Raw genomic sequence first — 11,815 nt, 5'->3', positions numbered from 1 at the left:
CTGTTTATTAAAATCCTGTTGCTCCTACTGGCCCTGTGTCCCGCCTCCATTCCTGTGGTTGGGGGGAAGGAAGGGCAACCTGGACGCCTTTCCACTGGCCCCCATCAGCCATCAGAGACCAGAGGCCACAGCTGCTCCTCCAGCAGGGCTATGGTGAGCATGAGGCCACCCCCCAGCAGCAGCCCCAGCCCCTGCAGTAGCACATGGAGCGTAGGGAGGGGCCCAGGTGGACGAAGCAGGGCTGGTAGCTGAAAGAAAATAACAACATCAGGATCCTGGCCTTGTCTCTGCTCCTAAAACAGGAGAGGGAGATGTCAGCAGCTCTCCCCCACCCAAGCTCTTCCACACCCCGGTTTCTCATGTAGTCCAGCCACCCTTCTGGGGGGCCAAGGGGGAAGCAGTGGGACTGATACTTCCCTCTCCTCTACACCCACCCCGCTTCCCTTGGTTTCTCCGCACTACCCCACACCTCACCATGTCCACAAGGGCCACGTAGAGGAAGACCCCGGCAGTGACCCCAAACACCCAGGGCGTGAGGGGGACAGGGCCCAAACTGAGCCCCACCCCCAGGGCTGCACCCCCCAGTCCCAGGACTCCAGACACCAGGCTCAGCAGCAGCAGCCGCCGGAAGGGCAGCCCTGCCTGGAGCAGCATCGCGAAGTCACCTGTGGGGAGAGAGAACAGGGTAGGAGGGAGTACGCCAGGGCTGCCCCTCACCCACGTCACCGCCAGCCTCCAAGTTCCACCCCTTGGAAGTCTCTCCTTTCTGGAGTCGACCCCACTCCGCTCCTGCCATTCCTACCCAGTTCATGGGGCAGCTCGTGGCAGAAGACTGCTATGGTAGTGCTGAGGCCACTGGAGAAGCCATCAGAGAAGGCAGCGCCTGGGTGGGCAGGATGGGAGGTGGTCAGTCTGGAAGGAAGCTCTCCCCGGAGGAGGCTGGGGCCTGCATTCCCTCTGTGGTCCTCCCATTCCCCGCCCGCCCCCCACATGGTAGCTCTCTCCCTGCCCCATCCAGTAACTAGGAGGCCTACCCTCTCCCTCCCTCCCCCGTCCTTCCCCTCCCTCCCTCCCCCGCCTCACACCTATGGCCAGCCCATCAGTGAAGTTGTGCAGACCATCCCCCAGGAGGACCATCCACGTGATATTGGTGCCACCGCTACCCTGACATCCATGACTGTGGCCTTGGCGCCCAGGAGGGGCCAGGACTGCTGGGGGCTGGCTGTCCTGCTCCCTCTGGCCCTGAGCCCCTGGCTCTGTGGGAAGGAGGAAAAGAGCCGTGTTGGTGGCTGCGAGTGAGAGCTGGGAGCCAGGGCCCGCTCTTCATGTCCTCCACCGGTCACCTGGAACTGCCTGCAGGGGCCGAAGCACCATCCCACTGCCATCCTCTGGGTCCAGGTTTGGAGTTCTGAGATCCTTTCTTTTTCGCTGGCAGCACCTCTGAAATGGGAGGGTGTCCCTCCTGAGGGAGGAGGCAGCAGAGCTGGGGGCTAAGGAGCGGTCAGGCTGCCAGCAGGGAAGGTGAACACCTGGTCCCATCTCTGCCACTTGGGGATGTTCTCTGGCCTCTGCTCTCTTCCCAGGCTGGCACCTCTCTGTTTCTTGTTGACTTGAACTCAGGAGAGGAGGCCGTTTGGCCGGAAGTCCCGGGTCTATGCTGAGGAGCCCCAACCCACTCCCTGTTAGCTGTCAGGTCCTGCACAGTCAAGCAAACGTCAGAGCCAGGAGCGCACTTGGCCCCTCACCTCCTGGCTTGAGTGGCCAGTTCTTGGCTAGGACTCTGGTCTCGGCAGGAAGAAGACAAAAGGGTGTCACTCACTGGCTTGAGCCCTCGTCGCCGCAAAAGCCCTAGCATGTTCTCCAGGACGAAGAGAAGAAAGAGACCACCAAGCACCGACAGTCCTGGTCCCAGGTCCTCCTCTGGCTGCCCGCCAGGTCCAGCATGCTGCCCTCCTTGCGCCTGACAGAGAGGCGGTCAGGGCAGACTCTGGAAGCACCTGCACCCGACAGCATCCCCCTCCTGAGACGGTGGAGAGAGGTGGTGAGCCTTCACTCATACGCTCTACTAGAAGGCAGCTGTGGGCTGAAGCTGGGGTGGGAGAGAGGATGTCCTATGACTGGGAACACACTGGCTCCATGGAGGCTGTCCACCCCTAGGGCAGTGGGACAGGAAAGGGGCTTCACGTACATGTGGCAGCAGGTGTAGCAGGGCGTCCCCACAAAGAGTGCCCACGGCCAGGGCCCCCAGGAAGCCCAGCAGGGGCTGCAACAGATGAGGTCCCAGGAGCCGCAGCAGCAGCAAGGAGAGGGGAGCAGGCAGGCTGAGCAGCAGGACCGCCAGGGCACTATGAACCAGGGCTGGGGAGAATCAGGGGCTGAAGTTAGGCACGGCTGAAAGGGAGGCCTTAAAGGGAATGCTGCAAGGGGAGGCGGGACCCCAACGAACCCCCTTTCTTGGCTTGAGCCCCACTCCCGACAGGATTCAGGTGCCCCACCACTTGCTCTCCCCTACTGACCAGATAGCAGATCCCCTGGGGGTGTTGGAGCTGGGGCCCGGATGCAGACACGGCTGTCAATCTGATAAAGCAGGGCTGGACACAGCAGAGCAAACTGACGAGGGGTCAGAGGAGCAGCAGGGCTCAAGCCAAAATTGACCAGCAGCTGGGAGCCATTCAGACACTAGGGAAGTGGAGTTGGAGGTCACACATTGGGGAATTGCTGAGAACTGTGACTCAGATCTTTAATGTCTGCCCTTCCATTGCATGGGCTCCTGGGTCTCTCCCAGGGTCCCCTTTGCTCACACTGGCAGGTGCATCAGGGACTCGGGACAGTTAGGTATAATCAGTGTGTGTTAATTATTCGTGAATATTCAAACCAACGCAAACATTCAGTTCGGTACAGATTGGGTGCTAGTGAACATCGCCATCATCTCCCTCCCTCCCAAGCCCCTGATGTCTCATGAATTTGGTGATAGAATTGGTTGGACAACTAGAGCCCTCCATTGCAGAATCTTAGAAGGGAAAAGAACCTAAAATGCCATGCTGCCGTCCTCTCAGCAGCCCTGTCACACGTTCAACCAGCCTTGGCTGGAATGCTTCCTGGGATGGAGTGCTCACCTCACCAGGCCTGTTTCAGGTTGGCTTTGGCTGCCCTCTGGTGTACATGGAACAAGTTCACCGACTTTCTGGATGAAGACAGCCATCTGCCGCCTGCAGGCCGCGTTCTCCAGATAACCAGCCCCAGAGGCTACCCTGGGCTGCTTCTCTGAATTCTCTGCTTTGCCAAGTGTGGCCCCTAAACCAAGTCTTGGAGCTTGGGGTATGGGTTTATCTACTCTGAGCCCAGAGGAGACATATTTCACTACTGGAATAACATACCCTAAGATCACACCTGGATTTTTTTTTAAGTAACCATTTAAAATGACTTTTTTTGGTGTGGTACGCGGGCCTCTCACTGTCGTGGCCTCTCCCGTTGTGGAGCACAGGCTCCAGACGCGCAGGCCCAGCGGCCATGGCTCATGGGCCCAGCCGCTCCGCGGCATGTGGGATCTTCCCGGAACAGGTCACGAACCCGCATCCCCTGCATCAGCAGGCAGACTCTCAACCACTGTGCCACCAGGGAATCCCCAAATGACTGACTTTTTAAACATTTCAGGCCATCTAAATGCCATGGCTCCTTTTCCCTCGCTACAGATCATCAGACTCACATCCTCATTCAGATGGTCAGCCAGTGAATGGTCCAGCAGCAGAAGCCTGTGAAAGAGGCCCAGGCCCGATGGGGCTGGCCCATGGGGTGGTGCTGGGGCCTCGGTCTCCTCCAGGTCACCCCATCCAGGGGGGTGCAGGGGCAGCCCTGCCCAGATGTCCACACTCAGCTCGGGGTCCTGGGGCCTAGAGTGGATGGATAACAAAGTCAGACTTACTCATGTTCTCTCAGAAAGGGGCTGTGAAAGGATGTAACGAATCAGGTTCTGAAAAATCTGTAATTCCAGGAATCTGATTTTAGGAAGCCAGAGCTAGGCAACCGGAGGAGACTGATCCAAGTACTGAGAAGAGCTGGGGTGTGACATTTTGGGGTGGGGAGAGGGGTTAGTACCTGTGCGTGGAATTGTCTCCAGCTGGGGGTGTAGCCTGACCAGCTGGAGGCCCGTGGTGTCCCAGGTGGAGGGCCTGAACTCGGCCTAGCCCCAGGCTGTGGAGAAGCCTCGCTAGGCCCCCTGCAGTCAGCGTCCCATTCTCCCCATACAGGCCAAACAGCTGGGCCAGGTAATGGTTCTGCTCCTGCTCAGCAGGGCCCAGGTAGGGGGCTGAGCCCCCTACCCAGCCCAAGGCCACCCACACACACAGGCCAGCCAGCAGATGACTCACTGGGGGCCCCATTATCGGGGGGACAGGGTTAGAGGCTCTGGTTCCGGCTTCTACTCCTCCAGGAACATTCTGAGGACCGTGCCCTGGAAGAACAAGGAGGAGGGGCTGGGGCTCCTGCCCTGCTGTCCAGCCCAGGGCCCGGGGAGCCTGCACTCCTCACACCGCCCCCTCCTCGAACGCTGCAGCGGCAGCCTCCTTCCTTCCTCCCCCTTGCCTCCTTCTGAGCAGCCTCTTGCTTCCCAGTTCCTAGAACACCTTCCCTGAACCAGAACACTCCCCTCACCTGATCCAGAGCTGACCTGTCCCTGTCCCTCCCCTACCCCCAGACCCCACCCCTCAACCTCACCCCACCTCTCTATCCCCCCTCAATCCCCAGGGCCTCACCCCCAACTGGCAGTGTGAGAGCCGTCACCTCAGGTCCCCATGAGGCCTCGCTGTGGACACTTAGAGGTTCCTGGGTTGTGGAGGGGAGCCAGGCTCAGCCTCCAGCTGCCCAGGTAGATCGGAGGCCATGTCAGATAGAGGGCTGGGATGGACAAGCCCCCACTCCTAGCCCACCTGCCTGGGGGCGGGGCCAGGGAGGTGCCAGTGTGGGAAGGCTTACATCAGAGGAGAGTTAATGGTTCACTGGTCTCTGGGGTGGGGGTCAAAGGTCAGTCTTGGCTGGGCCCCTGAGTAGGGAGGGGCCACCCTCTGCCCCTGAAAAAGCCACATGGCCAAGGAGAACCAGGGCCTGGGCTTTTCTTCTAAATAATTTACACCCCAACCCAGGTGGTACCGTCTTAGCCTCTCCCTGCCTACACTCCCACCTCACCTACCTTACATATGGCATCGGGTTTCATTCATCTCCAACCCCCATCCCCACATTCCCTGGGAAGGTTGGACCCAGGTGTCCCTAAGCTGGAGAGGAGGGTAAAGAGGCAGATAAGTGGCAACCCCAGATGCGTGGGGAAGAAATTGTTTTTAGCACTTCCTCATCCCAGAAGAGTAAGAGCCAGACCTCTGGGAATCTATGACCACGAGAGGGGACGCTCTGGTGGGAAGAGGAAAGGAGTATCTGTGCCTTCTCAGATGTCTGACCTGGCTTAAGGTTGGGGAGCACAGTCTGACTGGGGTGACCGGCCCAGGGGGTCGAGGTCGGCATTACCTGACAGCAGGAAACAGGAAGGACGCCCAGAGGAAGGGGGACACAGTCTTCTTGGTTCCAGCTGTGGGGGGTAGGCAGGCAGGCGGACAAGGGTCACCGGCAGGGAGGGGGCAGGGGAGGGGCACTACCTTAAAGGGGCAGGCCTCCTTTGCCCGGGCCTTGCCTGTAACCTATCTCCCCTCCACCTCCTAGGGACACCCCACTCTCCCAAATGCCCAGCTGCCGACCTCTTCATTTTCCCACAAAGAGCAAAGAAGTCCAGTACAGAGTGGTAACATTTATTAGGAAGGAGGAATTCAATTAAACTTCCACATCACAGACCCAAGGATCAGACTGTAACCGTCATTTCTAAAGAGGAAGGCGGGGAGGCAGAGGGCCCGGACTCCCAGGGGACAGGCCGCTTCAGCTGACAAGGAGGGGACTATGGGCTGAGGGCGGATAAGGCCACTGCTCACCACCCCTCCAGTGAAGTTTAGTGGCTAAAATACTCCTACACACCCCCTGCCCCCAAAAGCCAGCAGCCCAGTAGAAAGCTGTGTTCTCTAGCAGACACCTGGGTTATGGCTGGTGGCAGGGAGGAATAATGTCTTGCTATCTCTTGCTGCTCCTCCGGGTTTCTTTGCCATTACTGACAGGGCTGCTGGAGGGGCCAGGAGGGCCGGCAGGCGTGTGGTTGGGCTGGCTTCGGGTAATTCGGGGGGTGGGGGGGTGGGGGGGAGTGTGAGGGGGGTGTGGGCCACCACCAGGACCTGGTGGGGTGCTCAGTCCATTCCCGTTCTGGCTCTCAGAGGCTAGTTGTGGGAGAAGGGGAAGAAAAACCGGAATTAGAGAACTAAGGTAGGCAGGCATCCATCCCCAAGGCCTGCCTCCAGCCCCAGCAGGCAGCACAGTCTCCACCGAGCACAGCTGCACACTGATGCTGTGGGACCAAGTGCAAAGGATGTGAGTTGTAGGAATGGGGCCCCAAAAGATGCAATCATCATTTTGGCAGTTGCTGCATGAACTGTCGTATGATATTTTTTCTTCCTTTTTTGTTTTTAATTGTGTTTTTTTTTTTTTTGGCTGCGCCACGCAGCTTGTGGAATCTTAGTTCCCCAAACCAGAGATTGAACCTGGGCCCTCAGCCGCGAAAGCGCGGAGTCCTGACCACTGGACTGTGGGGAATTCCCGATATATTTTTTTTCTCTTTTATCCATCTCTGTATCATTAGGAGTCAGATCTAGAAATAGCTGTTTAGTTCTAGGCTCAAGGACCACCGACAAAAGAACCCTTGACCAAAAGTGACTGTAAGACTGGAGAAGCATTGGGAAAGGAAGGGCCTGAAGTTTCTATCTTAAAATGTAAGAAGGATCTTAAAAAAAAGAAAGAAAGAAAAAAGTGTGGTGGTGTGTATCACAATGATACATGTTCACTTGGGAAAACAGAAATAAGAATAAGTACAAAAACTATTATACATACTCTCACAGAGTAAGCAAAAAAACTATTATACATACTCTCACACCCCCAAAATAACAGACAACATTTTTGTGTATATTTTCAGTGTTCGATGGTTTCCTTGAACTACCTTAGCTGTGCAAATCATTATCACCACACTTACCACAGTGTGTTACAACTGTTGTCTGTGGGACTATTCCTTTCATGGACTGCAAGCTCCTCAAGGCAAGTGCTATGTTTTTTCCTTGGCATTCCTCATCTATAAATGCTTGTTAAATGAAGGCAGAGGCCTGCCTCTCACATACATAGGGCGTCATGAACCCTACCCATATCCCTGCTGAATCCTTCTGCTCCATCAGACTAAGATATCTGCAGCCAAAAATGGAAGAATAAAGCCCCTTCCTTAATTCACAGAAGAAGTGAGGAGTATGTAGGAAGTCATCATTTTTATGCCACACATGTTTTTTTAAAACCTTCTGTACCTGTTAGCAGATGACAAAGTGAATAAACATCTGGCAAATGAATATTAGGGACAAACAAGCTTAAGTGTACCTTATTTAAAATAATTTTATAAATTATAGAGTTATGGAGACCTGAGAATACGTAATAGTCATATTTTCAGTTGAAAACATGGATGCTACTCTTTTGTGGTGGAATTAAATGTTGTTATTTCACGGTGTTCCTAAAAAACACCGTGACCCTGAGTGGTTCTGACACAGAAAATTTTGGAAACCATGGTAACTGGGGATGCAGACACAGACTGAGGAAGGGTAGAGGAAGCCTGAAGCCTAGTGTCACAGGGAGAAACATAAGGCATGGATCAGAGGCAAGAGAGAGACAAACACCCAGGAGTGGTAGGGTCAGCTGCGAGATGACCCAGAAGGAGAAAAGAGCAATAAAAACCAGGTTCCTAAGGAGAAGCCAGGAGACGAAGGAAATGATGTTGGTGAGTGATTCTAATCAAAAGCTGATGATCTGCAGTAAGCCAAATTCCTCAAGAGACCAAAAGCAGGGGCTTCTGAGTTGGAAGAACCATAATCCTGAGGGCCAAGGCCTAGAAGCAGGGCCTTTAGTTTTCAAGAAAGTGGCAAACCTAAAGGGGAACTATTTAGTGCTTAAAGTTGTGCAGTGTGGACTCCATGCTGAGTCCTGTAAGTAACAGTGTATCAGAACTGATAATGAATCAAAATAGGCAAGGGGAACAAAGGCAAGGTTCTGCCAGAGAAGAAGCAGAGAGGAACAAGCTAGAATGAAAGAGGGCAGTCTTTGTGGAGAAACTGCTCTCATTTTTGCCTTTGAGTGGCAGTGGCAAAAGGGAGCTCTATCAGTGATAGAAACATGGCCCCAAATCTTTTCACCCCAGGGACTTGCAAAAGAACTGGGAGAATTGGGTGCAAGAGGATATATTGAGAGAAGAGAGATCTGGAAAAGGGATGAGGGCAATGCATCTTTCCAGGCTGGGGAGATTAGAACTAGGAGGGCCAGTGGATGGAAGGAACAGGTTTACCTGGAGAAGTGGCGGGGGGTCCGGTGGTAGGCTGGGGAGCCGTAGGGCTGCTATCGTTCTGCACCTGAAGGCACAAATGACACATTCAGACCTTACTCCCTACCATGCTTCTTGGCCTGACCTGCCCTCCTTCCACACATCACAGCCATGGGACTCACCGTCTTGTTGGGTGCCTGCTGGGTACTGTATTCTGGATTTGGCTCACTGAAGTTAGGAACCTCAGAATAAACCATACAGAATCTGCAAGGGGAGAAAGTGGCAAAGCCTCAGGCCCAACCTCTGGGCTACTCTGGAAACCTCAGAAAGGTCCAGGTACAGGACAGGGAATGCACACCCTTATGCTGTCTCCTTGCAAACCTCAAACTTCTCTCCTTGGCCTGGTGCTTCTACATCCCCAGCTCCAAGACAGCACTTACTCTCCAATCTTTTGAAGATCACCCCCACGGCCAGTGTACAATGTCAGACAACCTTTGAACACTGAAGCGTACCTGTGGGGTCACAAAAAGCAGGATTCGAGTTACAGGGACTGTTAATCCCCCCGCCCCCCCACCCCGTTACTGCCCTTGAATAGCCAGAAGTCACCTGATGGCTTACCCTTTGGTGAGCCGGATAATATCCCCAGGCTGGATCAGGTTGCCCACGTCGTCCCAGACGGAGATATTGATGCTGCCAGTTTTGTCTGCCACTTTGCAGGTCCGAACCTCGTGCCCGTCCTTTGTCTTGGTCACTCGGCCTGGAGGGAACAGAACAATGGGGTTAGGGGGTGGATGGTCAAATAAATGGGGGTGGTGGTGATCAGAGGGATGAGGTCTAGATATTGGTGGAGTGAGGAAAAAGGTGTACAAACAGGGCAAAGTCAAATCCCTGGGGCAGGTGAGGGAGGGGCCAGCACCATGGAGAGGGCCCACACGTGTGGGAAGAGGCCCAAGAGGCACTGGAGGCTTGGATCTGACAAGCGTTCCATCCATCTACCCTACACTGGAACTCTCCGGGTGGGGGCGAGGAGACTGGGCGTGAGCAGTCCTGTGGTGCGCCCTGCTGTGCCGGGTGCAAGTTAAGAACAGAGGTGATGCTCCCCCCCTCCTGGCCCCCAACCCCGAGAATGCGCGCAGGGGGCCCACCGCGCCAGCAGAACCACCTGTCTCCAGCACAATGAAGATGAGGTTCAGGTTCTTGAGCCCGGGCTTGATATCCTTCACGAAGGTCTCCGTCGTCATGCTGCCCGAGCCTCAGCACCCCACTAGAAGGGGGAAAAGGGGACGAAGGTTCAACGCTTGGAGCCTTCGCCCCCATGTCCACTTCGCAAGGCCTACCTATCACACTAGGCTGGGGTCAGGCAGCCTCAAACCCTCTAACTCTTCTAAAAGGGTAGAAACGAACTTCCCCAGGGGCTTCCAACTTCAAGATCAGAATTCGGGGGTGTCTCTGGATAGACTGCTTCTGGGCTGGAAGCCCCCTCCCGGGATGCTCTTTCAGTATCAAGCCCCGAAGTAGAGAAGCCGACGCACACGGGGGCAGGAAACCTGGTGCGGAGCCAAGGAATGGAATCTCACTCGTCAAACCCTCCCGAACCCTCATCTGGACAACCGGGGACTCGGTGCAACCTCTCCCCGACCCGCAGCCCACTACCCACCCAGCCTGCCCGCCGTACACTGCACCCCACTGAGCCGCCCGCAGGGGGAGCCAAAGGCCCCGCCGCCGCCGGATGCGGACCAATGGAACGCTGGAGTGCGAACATTCCCGGAAGGTTCCCCCGGCGGGCCTCCTCCAGCCAATCAGCACCGCCCCCCCCGCGTCCCGCCTCCAGTCCCCACCCGGCCAATCGCGATCCGAGATTCACGCGCCGCGAAGCGGGTGGGATTTTAGGTATTAAAGGAGCCCGGGAGAGGGTTGGCTGCGCAAGAAAACACGTGGACCACCAGGGGGCGTCTCAGGTACCAATTTTCCTCCACTTGACTAGGAGAATGCACTAAGATTTGTTTCTCCTAGACGTGACCCAGTGGAAAAAGAACCAAAGGTTTTTGGAATCCGGCGGACAAAAGTATGAAACCCGGCTCATCACTTCTTTTCTCGACAGTTCTTCAATATGTGATTTCATTTTGCAGACGAGAAAAAGAAGTTATATAAGAAGCTGTGTCTAGCACACAGCAGGAAGTTTCCTCCTCTTCTCCAACTGCTTTAACTCTCATCTTTATTCCTGATTTGGGGTCCTCAACTTTAATGCACTATCCAGCTTGGTCAAGATCTCTGGAAAAAGCAGCATTCACAGCAGAGACAGACAACAGGCAGACTCACCCCCTCCCCCTTTGGAAGTAATGGAATCTGGGGCACCGAAAGCAACATTTGCATTAGACTCTCACAGTTTGAAAGGCACCTGTTCCTAATGCACTTATCTCACTAGATCTCAGGGTCCCCTCAGAGACTGAAAAGAGGCCCGAAACTTTAGTTCCCTTTGAGACTTGTTACATAGTCAACAAAAGGCAGCTAGCTCTGTAATGTTGTCTATAGACCAATTATATATAAACAATATACGTACATGTGCATTACCATTTGCTTGGCGAATATCCATATCAAATACTGCTTACTATCAGATTAGCCTAAGAGGCCATGTAATTGCAATGCCTTGGTTTGCTTAATCAATCCCTTACCTTCTCCTAGAGGGCTTTAGGGTCCACCTTGACTTTCCTCGGAGCTCAAGTTCTCTCCCGCCCACACCCCCAGCCATGGTGCTGTACCCTAAGGAAATCAAACCACAACCCGGGAAGAGGGACATTTTATCTCCCTCCTCTCCCGTTAGGTGTTTCAGGGAACTGTACAAGTGTTTGGATGGCCGACGTAAAGACGTCAGGAGTGCGACTGGGAGAGAGGCGGGCAACCCTAGATCAAAGTTGTCCGGTCAGACACTCCCCCATTCCCCACCCCGTGGTCGCCTTGTTGACTACATATCCACTCCCATGACCATGAGTCATAAGATCGGGAGGCTCCGGGATGCTGACCACAGCTCTGGAAACGGGAGAGGGACCGAGGAGACGGCAGGTCACTGCAGGCCAGCCTCCTAGAGACGATCTCGCAGCAAGCCGCATCAGCTTTAGGGCACGAACACGTGCACCCCTCCAAAGCGAAGTCTCGCGCTCCGGGAGAGTCGGCCTCCAGCTCTGCCGCTGACGCTCACGCTGGGAAGAACATAGAGCTCTCCCTCCCAAATGGCTATCTAGTTCTCGCTGGGACCATAAAGACTTCCGTTCTAGAGCGGAGGCCTGGCTAGCCTTCCACTCACCTCGTTGGCCGCTTGTGGCTTCTAGTTCGGGGCTGAGTTAAACAAAGAGGCGGAGTTTGGTGACGAGCTTCCGCTAGGTTGCG

The 11,815-nt window shown here is 55.1% G+C and overlaps 2 protein-coding genes across 8 annotated transcripts; both read right to left on the bottom strand.

Moving 5' to 3' along the window:
* Positions 1–11: 11 nt before the first annotated feature.
* Positions 12–5,560, bottom strand: SLC39A5 (solute carrier family 39 member 5). The gene is made up of 12 exons (XM_082666318.1): positions 5,515–5,560; positions 4,752–4,821; positions 4,096–4,450; positions 3,707–3,890; positions 2,517–2,679; positions 2,189–2,358; positions 1,820–1,960; positions 1,344–1,440; positions 1,086–1,256; positions 803–883; positions 475–665; positions 12–248 (listed from the first exon to the last, which is right to left on the bottom strand). The coding sequence occupies exons 3-12, from the start codon at positions 4,377–4,379 to the stop codon at positions 105–107; spliced, it is 1,626 nt and encodes a 541-aa protein (XP_082522444.1). The 5' UTR covers positions 4,380–4,450; positions 4,752–4,821; positions 5,515–5,560; the 3' UTR covers positions 12–104.
* Positions 5,561–5,771: 211 nt separating this feature from the next.
* Positions 5,772–11,769, bottom strand: NABP2 (nucleic acid binding protein 2). 7 transcript variants are annotated; one of them, XM_082664986.1, is made up of 7 exons: positions 11,733–11,769; positions 9,594–9,695; positions 9,050–9,188; positions 8,872–8,943; positions 8,614–8,695; positions 8,456–8,519; positions 5,772–6,305 (listed from the first exon to the last, which is right to left on the bottom strand). In XM_082664986.1, the coding sequence occupies exons 2-7, from the start codon at positions 9,670–9,672 to the stop codon at positions 6,106–6,108; spliced, it is 636 nt and encodes a 211-aa protein (XP_082521112.1). In that variant the 5' UTR covers positions 9,673–9,695; positions 11,733–11,769; the 3' UTR covers positions 5,772–6,105. The 7 variants fall into 7 exon arrangements, with proteins under 7 accessions (XP_082521112.1, XP_082521109.1, XP_082521113.1 ...); XM_082664983.1 differs by lacking the exon at positions 11,733–11,769 and adding an exon at positions 11,452–11,704; XM_082664987.1 differs by lacking the exon at positions 11,733–11,769 and adding an exon at positions 11,104–11,253.
* Positions 11,770–11,815: the final 46 nt, after the last annotated feature.

Source organism: Grampus griseus (assembly GCF_964374135.1).
Source record: "Grampus griseus genome assembly, chromosome: 11".
Taxonomy (NCBI): Eukaryota; Metazoa; Chordata; class Mammalia; order Artiodactyla; family Delphinidae; genus Grampus; species Grampus griseus.
This window is presented reverse-complemented; position numbering and strand designations above follow the sequence as displayed.